Source organism: Eublepharis macularius, chromosome 1, assembly GCF_028583425.1.
Source record: "Eublepharis macularius isolate TG4126 chromosome 1, MPM_Emac_v1.0, whole genome shotgun sequence".
NCBI lineage: Eukaryota > Metazoa > Chordata > Lepidosauria > Squamata > Eublepharidae > Eublepharis > Eublepharis macularius.
This window is the reverse complement of record NC_072790.1, coordinates 115,262,749-115,280,498: the sequence shown is the minus strand read 5'-3', so window position 1 is coordinate 115,280,498 and position 17,750 is coordinate 115,262,749. Positions and strand designations below refer to the sequence as shown.

At 40.4% G+C, this 17,750-nt stretch overlaps 1 protein-coding gene across 1 annotated transcript in view; it reads left to right on the top strand.

The window, feature by feature from the left end:
* MOXD1 (monooxygenase DBH like 1) overlaps positions 1-17,750 on the top strand; it is a 75,017-nt gene that overhangs the window by 30,992 nt on the left and 26,275 nt on the right. The window contains exons 5-6 of the mRNA XM_054975333.1: positions 15,550-15,729; positions 16,222-16,324. Coding sequence (XP_054831308.1) covers positions 15,550-15,729; positions 16,222-16,324 — 283 coding nt within the window. The remainder of the gene's footprint in view (positions 1-15,549; positions 15,730-16,221; positions 16,325-17,750) is intronic.

The window sequence follows — 17,750 nt, the reverse complement described above, 5'->3', positions numbered from 1 at the left end:
GCTTCCTAGGATTCTGTGTGAGCGTATGTGAGTATTTTTACTCCGTAATTGCGAATGTATGTGCATGCTATTTTGTTCTTAATAAAAGTTATTGCTTGACTTATATAGCCATTCTCCTTGCTAGCTAATTCCCCCACAAATCATTTTATTGCAAGGAGACCAGTTCCGGTAACAAGAACTTTCATAGAAGAGTGAGGATTTGAACTTGGGTCTCCCTGATCCTAGTCCAACCACTACACCACACTGGCTCTCAGGAGTGTATCGTATCTTGGATGTGTTTTTCCAAGACAAAGTTTTAATAAAACAAGTGTTTTTGAAAACACCACTACTGACATCTTCCAGATTAATGTTATACAAATTCTGAAGTGAAACAAAATTGTGCCTGTGATTGGCACCAAGAAAACAGTCGCTGAAGTACTTTATCTACTCTGGAACAGGCTAGCAGATGCTAGTTAAACATATTTTCAGATCCTTCCTGAGTAGCCTCTCATTAAAAAATAGAGCCCCTCAAAAATCTTGTTGCCATGGGTAACAAGGCTTTTTGACATAAGAATGTATTAATGCCAAAGCCCACAGTGTGAAAAACACAAAGGGGCTCTGGTTTGAGAGCATGATTGATCGAATGCCAAAGAAGCAGCTACAGTATTAATGCAGCTTAATGGGAGCACTGTAGCTTATCTTAAAGGATAAATTGTAACTACTTATTATTCTGTGGCCTTACTTCACATTTTGCTTCATGCAAATTGCATCACTTTTTCTTCCTGCACAAAGCAATTTGAGCTCCATAACATCAGAGTATCTGTAGAATGCTCAGTTGTGTTATCATGAGGCTTCCATGCTATGGGGCACTTTGATATGCCCCATCTGACAGATTCTCTCTTCACTGCAAGTTTGGATATATCTGTTGCACATAAAATATTATCTGTTGGAAGGGACTTATAAACCACTGTACTCTTGAAAGCTGCAAGTAGGTAACAAAAGTGAAGATGGCTAGTTTTTTTAATTACTTTCAAAAGTTAATCTAGTTATTGGCAGTAAATTCTGATTTTTAAAAAGTAGAACAAACAATAATATCAGTTTCATTTCCCATAACTGCCACCACATATTATTAGGATAATAACTTCTTATACTGCAGGTTCATATTAAGTATTTGGAAGTCCTTTGTTAAGAAATGTGCTAGATTTTTTCCAGGTATGTCCTGTAATACTATCTTCCCCAAATGGGGAATTTGCAGAATTATTTATTTGCCCACTTCCTTTACTTATAGTCCATCTTGCTCACTGAGACTCAAGGCTGTGTACAGTTCTGTGTACAGTTCTGGTCGCCACACCTTAAAAATACTGTGTACAGTTCTGGTCGCCACACCTTAAAAAAGATATCATAGCACTGGAAAAAGTACAGAGAAGGGCAACTAAAATGATTAAAGGGTTGGAACACTTTCCCTATGAGGAAAGATTGAGGCGCTTGGGGCTCTTTAGCCTGGAGAAAAGACGACTGAGGGGAGACATGATAGAGGTTTACAAGATAATGCACGGGTTAGAGAAGGTCGAGAAAGATGTGTTTTTCTCCCTTTCTCACAATACAAGAACTCGTGGGCACTCTATGAAATTATTGAGCAGTCGGGTTAGAACAGATAGAAGAAAATACTACTTTACACAAAGGGTGATAAACACATGGAATTCGTTGCCACAGGAGGTGGTGGCAGCTACAAGCATTGCCAGCTTCAAGAGGGGACTGGACAAATATATGGAGCAGAGGTCCATCAGTGGCTATTAGCCACAGGAGATAGATGGTATTCTCTTTGTGGGGAGGTGGTGCTCTGTTGTCTTGGTGCTGGAAGGAAGGCAGTGGGAGGGCTTCTGGTGTCCTGGCCTCACTGACAGTCCTTTAGATGGCACTGGATTTCTAGCCACTGTGTGTGACAGAATGTTGGACTGGATGGGCCACTGGCCTGATCCAACATGGCTTTGCTTATGTTCTTATGTTCTTAAGGCTCATTAGAAAATAATGCTATGAAAACTGATCAACAATGCAAAAAAATGGATTACAAGAGTCAGAGAAGACAAAGCAGTACAAACAAGATAGCATAATAAAAGTGCAATAAACTAAAACTATATTTTCTTTATAAAAGCACCATTTCGAGCAATTCTATTTAACTATAATCCTATTCTTTTTATAAAAATGCCTTCCTGTACAATTCTAGTTTACAAATTATGCAGAATTATAGAAGTGTGGGAAAACATTGAGTTACAGGGAGCTGTTGATCTTACCCTTTTGAAGGGTGGCACTTTGTGCCAGCTGCACTGGCTCCCAGTTGAGTCCCGGGTGAAATTTAAGGTACTGACTATGATGTTTAAAGCCCTAAACGGACTGGGACCTACATATTTGCGGGACCGCCTCTTGCCGTATGTTTTCCCGGAGTTCTCTTTGTTCAGCCAGTCAATATCTTTTGGTGGTCCCTGGCCCCAAGGAGGTTTGTCTACCCTCAACTAGGTCCAGGGCCTTTTTGGTCCTGGCTAGAGATGGGCACGAAGCTAAATATGAACAAAATAACCCCCATGAACCAGCCCGGTTTGGGATTCATGAACCAGGGTTCGTGTAAGCTGGTTTCCACGAACTGGACTACTGGTTCATTTAGTTTGTATTAAAGGGCCAGTTTAATGGCCATTTCCCTGGAGGAAATGGCCATTTAAACTTTTCCTGCCACTTGCAAGCGGCAGGTCCCTTTAAACTATCAGCTGGCAGGCAGCAGAGGGAGATCCCCACTCACCGACTGCCAGCTGATAGTTTAAAGGGACCTGCTGCTTGCAAGCATCAAGGCCCTTTAAATGGCCCAACCCCCAGCCCCAGCCCCTCACCCCCTCCCAAGCCCCATCCCCCCAGTTACCTTCCATCTGATGCTGGGGTGGTGGAGGCCTCCTCCGCTGCCCTGCAGGCCCGTGCAGCAGCAGAGAAGGTGGGAGGGCTCTTTTGGGCCTCCGCTGCCCTGCGGGCGTGCAGCACAGACTGCTGCAAGGAACTGGATATCGACTTTCTGCTTTTGAACAGTGATTATGCTATGGCCTGAAGAAAGATTTAAATATCTGAAACGAGTGAAAAAAAGAGGCCGGCGTGGCTCGTTACCTTGGATTTATTTATGGCTCTGCATTGCCTTTGATCATTTTACGGCTCTGCTCTCCACAGCAACTTCATCTTCGTACTCCTGACGATTTTCTAGCTCGGAACACTGCAGCTCGCTCATCGACGCCTGCAGTTTCCAAAGCGGGACGTGCCTTGTCACACACCCCGACATTGGATTTTCTCCAGTCCTTGCTACCGGATCTGCATTGAGACTTTATTTTCTCAGTTAAGCATGCCTTATAAGGAACGTGGGTCTTGTTGTTTAATTGTATTTATTGACTAAATTGGTGAAATAATACACTTTGGTGAGAATTTTTGACCCGCACTGTTCTGAATTCTTTGTGCCTTACTTCCTTGAGTAGGGTTGCTCCTTATTCAGTTTCGTTTGTATGCAAGGAAGTTGTTTCTCTTTTGTTTGCTGTATTACAACTGGAGCAAAGTGTGTGTGGAACACGGTCATAGGTTCCAAGCCTGTTCTTATACCTTAATAATAAATAATAATAACCCCAGTCCAAGTTTTCCTGTATACACATGTAGTCTTGCAAGCATGCAGCAGGCTTTTTAAACTAGGAGGAAACTTTAAAAGCTTCTTGTTGTGTGTGGGGGAGAGGGTGGCTGCAGTTCTGGGATGACAGTAAAAAATCTGTTTGTGTGTGACTGCCAGTGCAATCCTAAGTAAAGTTAAGCCCTTTTAAACTCATTAAATTCAATGAGTTTAGATGGGGATAACTCTGCTTAGGATAATACTGTGCAGTTCCTTGCGCTAAACATATTTTATTTGTGTGTTTTTTTTATTCAGTGAATAAAACTGATTAATCAGATTCATTGGGGAGAGATGAGATTTAAGCAGGCCATAATTTTGTCGTTAGATAATTTTGAACAAATAGCTGTGGAAAAATCCAGCCTACAGCTGTAACTTCAAAAGAAGCAAAGCAAACAAAAAAAGCATGGGAAATGGTTATAAGTAAAGCTCTTCAACTTTAAGATGAGATGTCACCCTAGGAGGAGGTCTGACTTCCCCATGTACTTGGGGCCATCTTTGATTAACAAGCAGCTCCTGGAATGTTATTCAGTGTGCTTGTAATCTTTTCTACAAATAGTACCCATCTGACATTTTAGCTGCTTTATTTCAAAATAATAATCGCAATCAACATGCCATACTGAAATTAGATAGTATATAATATATAAAACGCTTTAGGGTGCATCCCACTTCCACAGTTATTTGTCTGCTTCTCAAGACTTATTTTTTAATGTAAATTACTATAAAGCATAACTGGCTAAGAAGAAAAAATATAATCTTTGGTTAGGAGAGAAGTGGTTTCAAGTGGAATAGGACAATATAAGAAGGAAAATTAGAAGGGATAAACTATGCAGGATGACACATTTGTGATTGAGAGCCAGTTTGGTGTAGTGGATAAGAGTGCGGGACTCTAATCTGGAGAGCCGGGTTTGATTCCCCACTCCTCCACTTGAAGCCAGCTGGGTGATGTTGGGTCAGTCACAGCTTCTAGGAGCTCTCTCAGCCCCACCCACCTCACAAGGTGTTCTGTTGTGGGGATAATAATAACATACATTGTAAACTGCTCTGAGTGTGCGTTAAGTTGTCCTGAAAGGCGGTATATAAATCCAATGTTATTTATTATGTTATTGTCTTTGAATGAATGGCTGAGCTTAGTGCAGAAGGAAGCAGTCCATTTTACTATAGCATTCCCAAAATAATGCTATAGTAATTAATAACTCCAAGCAGTGTAGTGTGTGGCATTGAACATAGGCAGTGCAATCCTATGCAGAATTATGCCAGTCTGTGTCCAATGAAGTCAATGGGCTTAGATTGGAGTTACTCTGCAGAGGATTGTGCTGTAAATGTGTTGATCTCTCTAGCATTGGTGCTGTTCGACTAGTATTATTATTCTTACAATAGGCTTACAGTACAGTAGGCTTACAGTAGGCATTTCTAGAAACCTATAACCTTTTTCATATAAGCAGCTTGAATGGACTTCAACTTTATCATTTAAAAATGTTGTAATTACTTTTAAAAAACCAATAAGAAAAGCACAACCCTATCATTAAACAAGGTTTTGCAGTCTGTTTAAGACTGAATAAACAAATCAAAACTAATCTTTCCTGAAAAATGCATGCCATTCAACACAAATATCCATATAACTGGCTTATTCTTTCTCATTTTACATTTATGTAAAGGACTGTAACCTTAACTTCCTGTTTTGCCATCAATGTCGATTCTGCAAGTGAGGCATTAGGTTAAGCTGTACTCCAAAGGTTTTTTTCATTGAGAGCCTCACACCCACCATCCTAATAGGTAGGTCAGCTTGCTAATTACCCTTGTGGGACTGAATTGAGACCACAATGATGAAAACATCATTGCCCTTAACTGTAACTGATTTCATTGAGTGGTCACACAACCCTCCTTCCTGCATCTCTGCAAGCTCTTTTTTTTAAAAAAACCTCTCCAGAAGTAGCAGTGAGAGAATTGAGGAAAGGTGCTCCTTACTCCCCTCACTGTGCTGAAAAAAGTGGGGAAACCAGTGTGAGAGATCGGGAACCTTCTTCCATGGCAGATCTGCACAGGCACAATACCTTTCTGTGATAGGATCTAAAGGCAGAGATGAGACGAATGATGACGGCTGTGGAAAAGGTTAAGAAAACAGCAGAGCATGCTAAAGAATTAGCTGAGGCAAATAAAGATAAGATTGAAATTTTGACAAAAAGGATCGCCCAGATGAATGATAGACAACGCAGACGAAACCTAAAATTTGCTGGAATTGCAGAAGATATTCAGAATAAGGACTTGGAAGAAATCATGTTGAACTGGCTCAAGGAGCAAGGAATTCGGATTAAGCAGGATGATATAGAGAGAGCACATCGACTTGTTACACCAAGGAGAGGGGCTGGAGCCCCCAGAGATGTTATAGTGGCATTTGCAAGAGAGAAGATAAGAGATCAGATCTATAAATCTTTGCGGCAGAAGACAGACCTTCAGTTCAAAGAACGAAAGGTTATAGTGCGACAGGATTTCTCCCAGGAAACACTACAAGCCAGAAGACATATGCAGCAATTTGTGCAAGCTTTGTTTAATGACAAAATTCTTTTCACCTGGGCATAGCCAGCAACTCTGTTGGTGTTCAGAGATGGTAGGAAACACTCGGCTCGGGACCCAGAAGAAGCAAGGAAAATGTTGGCAGATTTGGGCGTTGGATTGCAAGAACAGAGTGAGCAAGAGCTTTCAAGTGTGGAGGAGGACATACAAAATGAGCAGGAAGAATCTCCAGTGCAAGAGAAGGAGAGGAAAAAAAAGAAAGGGACTGGGGGGGTAGTAATAAGTAAAAAGCATAGTATACACGGGGATATATAAAACAGGCTTTTTTGTAAAGATAAGGTGTGGTATTCCTTGTGTTCCAGGAGGGAGGGGGGAGGAACGTGGGCCTCCAAGGTTACCATGAGACAGAGTTCGCAGAGATCTCTATTCGAGTCTCAGGTGGGAAGGGGGAGGGGGGAAGTAAGAGTTACAAATCAGTTGAAAACATATGTGCACGGAGGAATTCAAGGAATAAACTTAGAATGGGATGATGGATAGTACTTTAAAAGTTTTGTCTCTTAATGTGAATGGGTTGACTTCAGACACTAAGCGTTACAGGGTTTTGGAGCTGGCAAGGAAAATGAAAGTTGATTTATTATGTCTTCAGGAAACGCATAGAGCTAAAGAAAATAATAAACCTTTTCTGTCTTCCCAACAATGGGGATTAAAAATAGAGTCAAAAGCAACAAATAAGGCCAGAGGCGTTGCAATATTATGTAATAAAAATCTCAATTTCGAGGTTTTGAAGCAGAAGAAAGATAATGATGGTAGATAAGTGTTTTTAAAAATTAAAACGATGCAGAAGATTTTCACAGTGGCTAGCATTTATGGCCCAAATAAAGGGCAAAAAAAAATTTATAAGGAAGACTTTGGATAAATTACAGACCTTTGCTGAGGGGGAAAATATAATTGTTACTGGAGATTTTAATTGGAGTTTAAAGACAGACCATTCTCTCAAGTTGAATAAATGGGGATTAAAAGATGTTTTTGAGATGGGAAACACTAGTACTAAACCCACTTTCTTTTCTAATAGACACAAGACTTATACATATATAGATTATCTGCTAATTACAAACAGGAAGGAACTTCAGATTAAGAGAGCCCAGACCTTAGAAATATGGATTTCAGATCATGCCCCATTGTTTGTGGAGCTAGGAAGTGAAGGGGGAGAGCAAAGTATGAGATGGAGATATAATAACCTAATAATGGGTAAAGACAGGGATAGGGAATATATCAGAAAACAAAGTAGCTGGTACTTTAAAGAGAACAGTGGTACGGGAGAGATACCGATAGTGTGGGATGCATTTAAATCGGTTATAAGAGGGCATTGTATAATGACAGAGAAACTTATTAAGAGGGAATGGTATCTGGGAAGGCAGAAGAAAATTAAAGAAATTGAAATACTCCAACAACAGCAGCAAAGCAAATATTTAAGAAGTAGACAGGGGCAGTTAAGAAAATTAAAACAAGAATTGGACGAGTTATACTGGTTTACGATTTGGAAGAGAGATAATATGATTAAGAATGATTTTCAGAGAACGTCAATAAGATCTACTAAGAGGTTAGCAAATTACTTAAAGAAAAGAAGGGATAAACAGAGAGTAAAAGCTATTAGGACTAAAAGGAAAATACTTACAGAAAGCTCTAAAGAAATAAGGAAGGAATTTGTGGAATTCTACCAAACATTATATAAAGAGGAAAATAAAAGCATTAGTAGTGTAAGTTTGGAAACCAAGATTGAGGAAGATGATAGACTAGGGTTAAATGAAGAAATCTCTTTGGAGGAAATTGAAGAGGCGGTAAGAACATTTAAGAGAAAGAAGTCCCCGGGATTAGATGGGTTTACTATGGATTTTTATAAAGAAACAATTGATATTATTGGCCCAGAAATGAAAAAAGTATTTAATAATATTTTAGAATGGGGAAGGGCTCCAGAGACGTGGAAATTAGTGGAGATAGTAGTGATAGGAAAACCACAGAAGGACCCTACAGAGGTGGGTTCATATAGACCAATCAGCTTACTGAATGCAGACTATAAAATATTTACAAAGATTCTGGCAAAACGCTTGGAAAAGGTTCTGCCTAAAATAATCAAAGGGCCAATATGGTTTCATAAGAGGAAGATATATAGGGCACCCTATAAGAAATGTGTTAAACATATTAACGAGTAGGACAAAAGGGAAATTGGCTTTACTGAAATTAGATGTATATAAGGCCTTCGATACTATAAAGCATACTTTTTTATGGAATATTATGACGAAGGCAGGAATAGGAGAAAACTTTGTGAGGGCGGTTCAAGAATTATACAAAGAGGGGAAGGCAGTGGTAAGGGTGAATGATGGAGTCTCTGAACAATTTAATATACAAAGAGGCGTTAAACAAGGTTGCCCACTCTCACCACTACTATTTGTGATGGGTATGGCGTACTTGGCAGATAGGATAAGAAATTCAGTAAGGAGGAAATTTAAATAAATATGTATGCAGACGATATTTTATTATTTTTGGTAAACCCACTAGAGGGAGTAAGAGAACTCTTGATTATCTTGAAGGATTTTTAAGAGGTGTCTGGTTTGGGAGTCAATATGGACAAGTCTGAAATTTTATTTTGGGATGTAAACGGAGAGGAAAGGAAGGAAATAGTAAAAATGACAAGGATGGACTCTAAGAGAAAAAAAATTAAATACTTGGGAGTGAATATTATTAAAAATGTGGCCAAGATCCCAGATGTGAATTATAAAGAAGTATGGAGGAAGGTTAAGAAAGATATGAGAGCTTGGAAAAATAAGAACTTGTCTATCTTAGGTAAGGTTAGGGCAGTTAAGATGTTTCTGGTGCCAAAATTATTATATTTATTTCAAGTAATTGCGCTCCCGATAAGAACAAATTGGTTTAAAACCTGGAATAAGGTGCTCAAAAACTGGGTTTTTGGAAGCAAAAGAGCTAGAACTCCAGATATAGGAAATTATGCATCACAGGAGGAGATGGGATGGGGGATACCAAATTTGGAATTGTATTATGAGGCGTTTCAATTGAAATATTTAATAGAGATTGGGCATAATGATAGAGTTAAATGGGTTAGGATGGAGAATGAGATAAATAATAGAATAGGAAGAGAGGGGATCTTTAATAGGGATGTTCAGATGGCTTATAAGCAGGCGATTGGCCCAAGAAAAACGGCACTAGTTATCTGGAAAAGATAGTATAGGAAATGGATGCTGGTTTACTCAAAGTGGACTCCATTAAAATATATAAATAAGGAATATACAGACACTGGTGGGTGGAAGAAATTAGAAGAATTTGGATTTAATAGATTAAAAGATTTGTTTGTTGAAGGTGGGACTTTAGTTGCAAAAAAATGACTTGCTGGAGAAAATAGGAAAACAATACTGGTTGGAGGTGCAAGGATTATATGCGTTAATTAAATCTGAAAAAGTAGAGATAATTGGGGTAAAAACAGAAATTGATGATATACTAAGTAAAAGACAAATAAAAGAGAAAGGGCTAGCAGGGGCGTTATATGAATTAATGATAAGAGATAAGGAAAGGATGATAAGGATAATACAGAATAAATGGGAGCGAGAAGGCTTATCTCATCAGGAAACGATTCAAGAAATAATGAAATGTATAAATAAAATTAAAATGGATAAAGATAAAGAATTGGCCAGGAAATTTATATGGAAATGGTATAGAACACCGGCTCAGATATCGTATATAGTTAAAGGAATGAGTCCTAAATGCTGGCATTGTGGTCAAGAAGTTGGTATATATGCGCATATGTGGTGGGATTGTAATGTGGTCAAGGAATATTGGCAAAAGATTATAAGGGTAATGTCTGGTTTATTTCAAGTTAATATAGAGGTTAATAGAGATCTGCTTATCTCTGGAATATTGGGAAATAAAAGAGTAGATGGAAATAAGCAAGACCTATATAAAATTATGATTTTAGCCGGAATGGCTGTAATAGCATTGGGATGGAAGGACAAGCATAAATGGACAATGGAAAAATGGAATAATTATGTCTTTGAATGTGTACATTCGGATATATTTGTATAGATAACTGCTGATGAGACATGGGAGGATAAGCATCAAAAGATTACAAGTAAATGGTCGTGTTATAGGCACTGGGTGGAAAGGGGGGAAGCCAACCCAAGCATTCAAGCCCGAATGAAGAATCTGTGCACATGGTTAAAGATATGAAGATATAATGGGGGTGGGTGGGCGGGAAGGGGTAAAAATAGATGTATACGGTTCAATGTATGATTATGTACATATGTTATAATAAAATAAAATAAATACCTTTCTGTGATTACACTGGTGACCACCCAATCAACATCAGTTACAGGTAAGTGCAACCATGTTTTCTCCCAACGAGGGACTGCACAGAGACTCAACGATGAAAACAGGGTTTCACATACCTGTTACTGTTGTTTCCTAAGAGATATTTGTGCAGGCATATTATGGTGGGGGCCCCTCACAGAGGGTTGCTAGCCTCCAAGTGGTAGCTGGAGATCTCCCAGAATTACAACTGATCTCCTGGCAACAGAGAACATGGCTGCTCTGTAGAATGAACTCTGTGGCCACTGAGGCCTCTCCCACGCACAGCAGTGACCCGTTCCAGGCCAATCCAGGCCAAATTCATAGCAGCCCAATCCAGGCTGAATCAGCCCGAATCCAGCCCAATTAGGAGGCCAGGCGGACCTGGCAACCCTATTTCCCAGGCAAGTAAAGGCTTGTCACCACATGGTACCTGTCTAGCCTCCTATTTAGTAGACAGAGGGACATTTAAATCCCCCACTCAGCTGCTTGTCAGCGAAACCCCTGAAAAGCGGCTGAGTGCAGCCTGCCGGGGTGAAATGCCTTTCTCCCTGCTGCTGCACAGCAGCAGGGAGAGGGGCACTTCACTCTCAACTCAGCCTCTTGTCAGAGGCCTCCCTGACAAGCAGCTGAGTGCAGCCTGCCTCGGTTTGAATTTCCCTCTCCCTGCTGCTGTGCAGCACAGGAAGAAGAACATTTAAATCCCCCACTCAGCTGCTTGTCAGGGAGCTGAGTGCAGCCTGCCAGGATGAAATGCCCGTCTCCCTGCTGATGCACAGCAGCAGGGAGAGGGGCACTTCACCCCCGACTCAGCCACTTGTCAGGGGTTTCCTGACAAAGTCTCCCCCCCTCCCTCCAGCCAGTTGGAAGGAGGGAGACTTTGAAGGGAAGGAGGTTTCCCCACGCTGTTTGCAAATGGCGCAGGGAACTTTCTTCCCTTACAAGTCTCCCCCCTCCCTCCCATGAACAACCAACCACAAACATGTTTGTGAACAGGGTCATGTTCGTGGTTGTTCGTGATTCCCTGTTCGTGGATGGCAACGAACATCATGTTCAGGGTTTTTTCCTGTTCGTGCCCACCTCTAGTCTTGATGTACAACAGTTACAAGTAATTGCAATTCTTTTTTCTCCACCAAGCACTCTGATGTACAAACAGATGTACAAACAGTGGTTCTTCACTATGTACAGTTGTTACAAGGTTACTATATTGTCAGTTGTAGTCATAAGTATTCATAATCTTTTTTTCTGAAATTTGCAAAGCCTGAGACAAAATTCCTTACAGAGGGTTATTCATAAACTGTTCTTTTTAGAATTTTTTCCTTTTTAACAGAAAGAGAGCCGAACAAAAGAATTCTTGTTTGAATTAATGTTAGTGTTTAGGAAGCTGGCAATGGAAAGATGTGAACTGCTAATTTTGGGAATGACCCATTGCTTTGAAGGGGAGTTGGTTTTTTGAAGTTGTGAGTAGAAACACAGCATGTGTTGTCCTGCAGAGGCAGGTGGGTATATCACATTTTTGAACAAATATCCCATTATTTCCAGCAGGAACAGAAAGACTGAACACTTTCCATATCTTTTAGCTGTATCCATTCTTAATTTATTATCACAATTTAAAAATTCTGTGTAACATTTTAAAATTATTTTAAATGTTTTATCCTAAAACATCCATTATTTTACTTCAGCAGGATTGCAGCTTTAGCATATATTCCTACTTTGGTCTCTTCTGATAATGTTACTACTCCTGCGCTAATATCCCATCTTTCTACATGTGGGCTTGGAAGATGAGAAAACAGCATTATACTGAGATAGTAATCTTGAAGTTAGAGTGTGAAGATGATATGCTGTACATGGGATAGTCCTTGAAGATGATGCAGAAATTTCAGCTAGTGGAAAATGCAGCAGTCCATTTGCTATCTGGCTCTGCCCACTGGGGCTACTTTGCACTGGTATCGGTCCCTTCATTATTTGTCTCTGTTTCCAGGCCTAATTTAAGGTGCTGGTGCATTTAATGCCCTTCATGACCTGAGGCCCACATATTTCACATCTTTCCCAATGTGAACCCATGCAGCAATTACACTCCTCACTAAATCCCCTCATTTTGAATACAGTTAGCTATGGTCTGGACCTTTTCTTTTGTTACCCCATAGTTATAAAACAGCCTGCTGAAAATGGTGGGGTAGGCACCTACCTTTGGGTTTTTCAGAATTGCTTAAAAGAGTTATGGGGCATCTTTAATAGGCTTGTGCTTAATTGCTTTAATTACTTGTTCTGAACTATGTGTTTTAATTAAAATTAATATTTTTGTATTTTATTTATGTTGTCACCTGCTTTTGTTAAGAGAAAGGTAGGGTATACAAATGGCCTAAATAAATAAAAATATGATCCTGCATGGTTACTAGTTCTATTTTAAAACCAACTATCAGTGTGTGAAAACTCTACTTTGCTTCTGTGACTGTTTCAAAAACACTAGAAATAAGGGCATTAGAGGGCCTGATATAACCATCCAGGTTGCTCTACTCAGGTTAACCTGAGTTTAGATGTGGCCAGTGAAGATTCTGCCACAGTACTAGTGACAGTTGAGAAAAAGAGTTTGTTTTGTTCAGTTGCTAGAGGCTTGCACAGAGAAGCTAGTTTGGTTCTGGGTTCCTGTCTTCTTAAAGGAGAGAGACTGAGAGCCAGTTTGGTATAGTGTTTAAGAGCGCGGAACTCTAATCTGGATTCCCCACTCCTCCAGCTGGGTGACATGAGGCTAGTCACAGCTCTCTGGAGCTCTCTCAGCTCCACCCACCTCACAGGGTGTTTTGTTGTGGGGATAATAATGGCATACTTTGTAAACCGTTCTGAGTGGGAATTAAGTTGTCCTGAAAGCTGGTGTATAAATTGAATGTTGTTGTTGTTGCTATTAAAAGTGGCAAAATTATGACAACTTTTTTTTTACTTAAGATTTGAGAGTCCTTTTATAATTTTACCACCTTGAATTGTATTATTAAATTCAGCGCTAAACTTAGTGCATCCTGGTTCATATTTCTTTCCTTAATAAATTCATGATTTTTCTTCCTATTAATGTGTAGTCTGAGAAGAGGGACTCTGGGAGAGTGGGTTTTGTCTCACAGGTGACTAGGTCTGCATTGTAGTACAATATATGTTGGGATCCTGCTTGGAGAAACCAAGATTGAGAGAAAAATCAAAGTGTTCATTCTCCTATATGTTAAAGTCAGATGTGGGCTGCTAGGATTAGCATCCCTGAGCCTGGATGAAGGGAAGTTGAAGGGTGTTAGAATTTGCCTTTCCCCTCACACATAGCAACCCTTTTGAGAGGCAATTCATAATAAGGTTTGGACTGCTTGGGAAGGGGTTAACTCTTCTATCCTGTTCTATCCTACTTTGTGCAGTTCTGGAGGCCTCACTTCAAAAAGGATGTGGACAAAATCGAGAGGTTGCAGAAGAGAGCGATGAGGATGATCAGGTGTCTGGAGACTGAGCCCTACGAGGAAAGGCTGAGGGCCTTGGGAATGTTTAGTTTGGAGAAGAGGAGATTGAGGGGAGACATGATTACTCTCTTTAAATATTTGAAAGGCTGTCATTTGGAGGAGGGCAAGGAGCTGTTCCAGTTGGCAGCCGAGGATAGGACCCAAGGCAACAGGCTTAAATTACATGCAGAAAGGTACCAGCTGGATATTAGGAAAAACATTTTCACAGTCAGAGTACTTCAAAGATGGAATCAGCTGCCTAGGGAGGTGGTGAGCTCCCCTTCACTGGCAGTTTTCAAGAAGAGGCTGGATGAATATTTGTCAGGGATGCTTTAGGCTCATCCTGCATTGGGTAGGGGGTTGCACTAGAAGGTCTATGTGGCCCCTTCCAACTCTGTGATTCTGTGATTTTCCTAATGCAGCCTTTTGACCTTAGAGCCGTACAGTATAGGTGAATGATATTGAAATTGTATAAGAGTGAAACGTAAACACCACCAATGCCATTGACCCAATCTGAACTGAGGGACCCTTTAGCCATTTACCAAAACATGGGAGAGTCTACTTACGGATCTCCTGTGTCACAAGTTCACCTGCAATTTGGCAGGCAGCATCTCTTAGGTAAGGGGTTCAAACCCTGAGAATTTAATCCCAATTGGATTTCATTAAATGGTATGAAAGATCATTAGAGCGAAATTCCATAAATAAGGAGAAGATGAATTCCATTTAGGACAGAGCTGGGAGAATTCACTCATCCCTAATTAACATTATTAGGTAAATGTCCTGTGATGCAAAGCATACATACATGTATTTCAGTAATGCTAGTCACATGAAAACCTCCAAAAGCGGAAGCTCAAAAAAGCACTGTGTGTTGTAGGGGCTGTTACATCTCCTCAGAACATCAGAATAGCTCCATTGAGATCAATTCAGTACTAGAGATGGGCACGAACCAAAATACGAACCAAAGTTTGTGACAAACCCAGCCTGTTCATGGTTTGTGAACCAGTGGTTCGTCAGAGCCCATTTCTGATGAACCACCATGAACTTTAGGCTGGTTCATTTGGTTTGTCTTTCGGTTCATCACTGCAGACAGCCTGGCACCAATTAATCAGTTTCCTAGGCAACAAGGGATGGACTTCCTGCAGACCTGCTGACCCAGAAGTAGCCTTCTTGCTGGCCTGGAAGTGACCTTCTGCTGACCCAGAAGTGTTGATTTGCTGACCTGGATGTGACGTTTTCACAAACCAAACAAACCGGTTCACGAACTGGAGGAGGTTCGTGAAAGTTCATGGTTCATGGTTTGTGAAATGGGATGAACCATGAACTGCACAGTTCAGTTTTTTCCCGGTTTGTGCCTATCTCTATTCAGTACATCCATTAATAAATGACAACAGTTTAGTACAAGTATACAATTTCTGTTTGGCTTTTGCATGAAACCATTCAGCCTGTTGTAGAAAACAATACCTGTTTGGTTGATATTTTAATTGGGTTCTGACATGCATTTGATTTGCTTGAATAACAGAGTTCAAGCAATACTTCCCTTTATTTAAACAGGTTGAACCACTGATACAGAAGGACCATGAGAGTATGGTGCATCACATTCTACTCTATCAATGTAGCAGCACTCTAAATGACAGTGTATTGGACTATGGACATGAGTGCTATCATCCAAACATGCCGGATTCTTTCCTGACATGTGAAACAGTAATTTTTGCTTGGGCCATTGGAGGAGAGGTAAGATAAATGATTTATTTATCATATAATAAATGCATTTGTAGGTGTTGTGTTTAGCTGTTCATTGCTATTTTTATAAGCTCTGGGGAGGTTCCTTTCATATCTGACCTGTCATTGCTACCTGTCATTGCCAGTCCTCTTCCATCATTTTACCCTGGTCAGCAACAGAAAGGGGTGATAATTAGGAAAGGAGTGGAAATAGCATAGCTGTGCTCCCATTGCCACTGTCTAGTTTTGTCTTTGGTGGAACAATGGGAGATATAAAAATGAACCAAAAAGTAACAGTTCAAAAAAATAAAATGGTCAAGCTATACTTCTGCAGACTCAGATACTAGTAACTCTGGAAGAAGTTTCTGGTTTGTGTCACTTCTAGAGGATCTGTCATTTTCTTAGTTGGTATACCAATATATAACTAAAGATATGCTCCAACATAGATCAACATGTTACAAGAACAAAACCTGGTTAACAGTGTTTGCATGTTTCAAATTTCAGGGCTTCACATATCCTCCTCATGTTGGCTTATCCATTGGTACAGCAACAGATCCTCAGTATGTGCTTATGGAAGTCCATTATGACAATCCATCATATCTGGAAGGTGCATTTCTTTGTTTCATTTTAACTTCTAATCTAACTGTTGAATTTGCTAATATATTTGCATATATATTGCAATATGATACATTTGCATATATGTTTTGCTGGCTTTTCCAAAACAGGTGAAATGAATTAGCAGCAGATGGCAGTACAGGTTGCTGCTTAAGGTCTCCTATGTGAATATCCTAGGGCTCGCACTGGCTCATGTTGGATTGGTGATGAAGGAAATTTTGTGGAGGTATACCAGGTTACATTTGATTAGGGATATGCAGATTAATTAACCAAAAAAAATCTCTTCGTTATTATAACAACTATAAATGGAAGATTTATCATTAATTTGTAATATTCAGAATCAGAAATCATTCCAGTTCTGTCTGTTATTCTGGCAACCATCTGGTTTGGAATTCAAGAAGGTGAGAGGAGGGTGATGAGAAGTCAACTCAGAGATTTTAAGTGACAGGAACATTTACCAACCAGGCTGAGCTGATAAATCTGTCTTTCCAAAGTGTTTACACCAACCATATTGTGAGTTCACAAGCAGGATTTGATTGGATTTTTTACAGGCACTATCTCCTATTTGCTCACTGTTTCATTCCGTAGGACTGTACCTGCTAGGTGGTGGACAAAATTTTATTTCCATACCCTGGTGTACAGGCCATGCTGTGGTCTGTGGAGGATAGAGGTGATAAGCATGGCGGCTGCTGAAGTGGACTGACAAAGAAAACATTTTGCCTATACTCTCAGCACTGCAGAGTGAAAGACAACTGCTACTCTTCCTACTCACCCAGTTATCAAGCAGTGTTTGCCATTTTGTCTCAGTCTTCTCTGTGTATGTGGTGTCAGTTGAAGACACCACTCCTTAATCCCCCCTTTTCAGTTGTAACTAAGATAAAAATATCTTGTCTATGTTAACCAAACTTTAGAGTGCCTCACTTAGAATGCTGGAAGTTCCAGAGTTGGGGGTGGGGGTGGGGGTGGGCACAAGCATACCATCCCAGAGGAATTGCCAAAATAGGATAGCTCTGATGTCTGAACAACAAACAGTATGATCTGTGAACAGGTCTCCACACCTGTTTGTTACAGGTGCGTTACAGTAGTCCAGTCTAGAGGTAACCATTGCTTGGACTACTGTAGTCAAGTCGCGGGATGATAGATAGGGGGCAAGCTGCCTGGCCTGGTGAAGATAATAAAAAGAGGACCTGGCAACTGCTGAGACCTGATCCTCCATTGTCAAGGAGGAATCAAGAATCTCCCCCAGGCTCCTAACTCTCGGAGCCAGTGTAAGCACTGCCCCATTGAGTACAGGAAGCCGGGGTCCCGAATCTACATTTCCACGACTCAAGTACATGATCTCTGTCTTTGTAGGGTTCAGTTTCAGCCGACTTTGTCTCAACCATCCAGCCACTGCTTCAAAAACACTCTCCAGGACA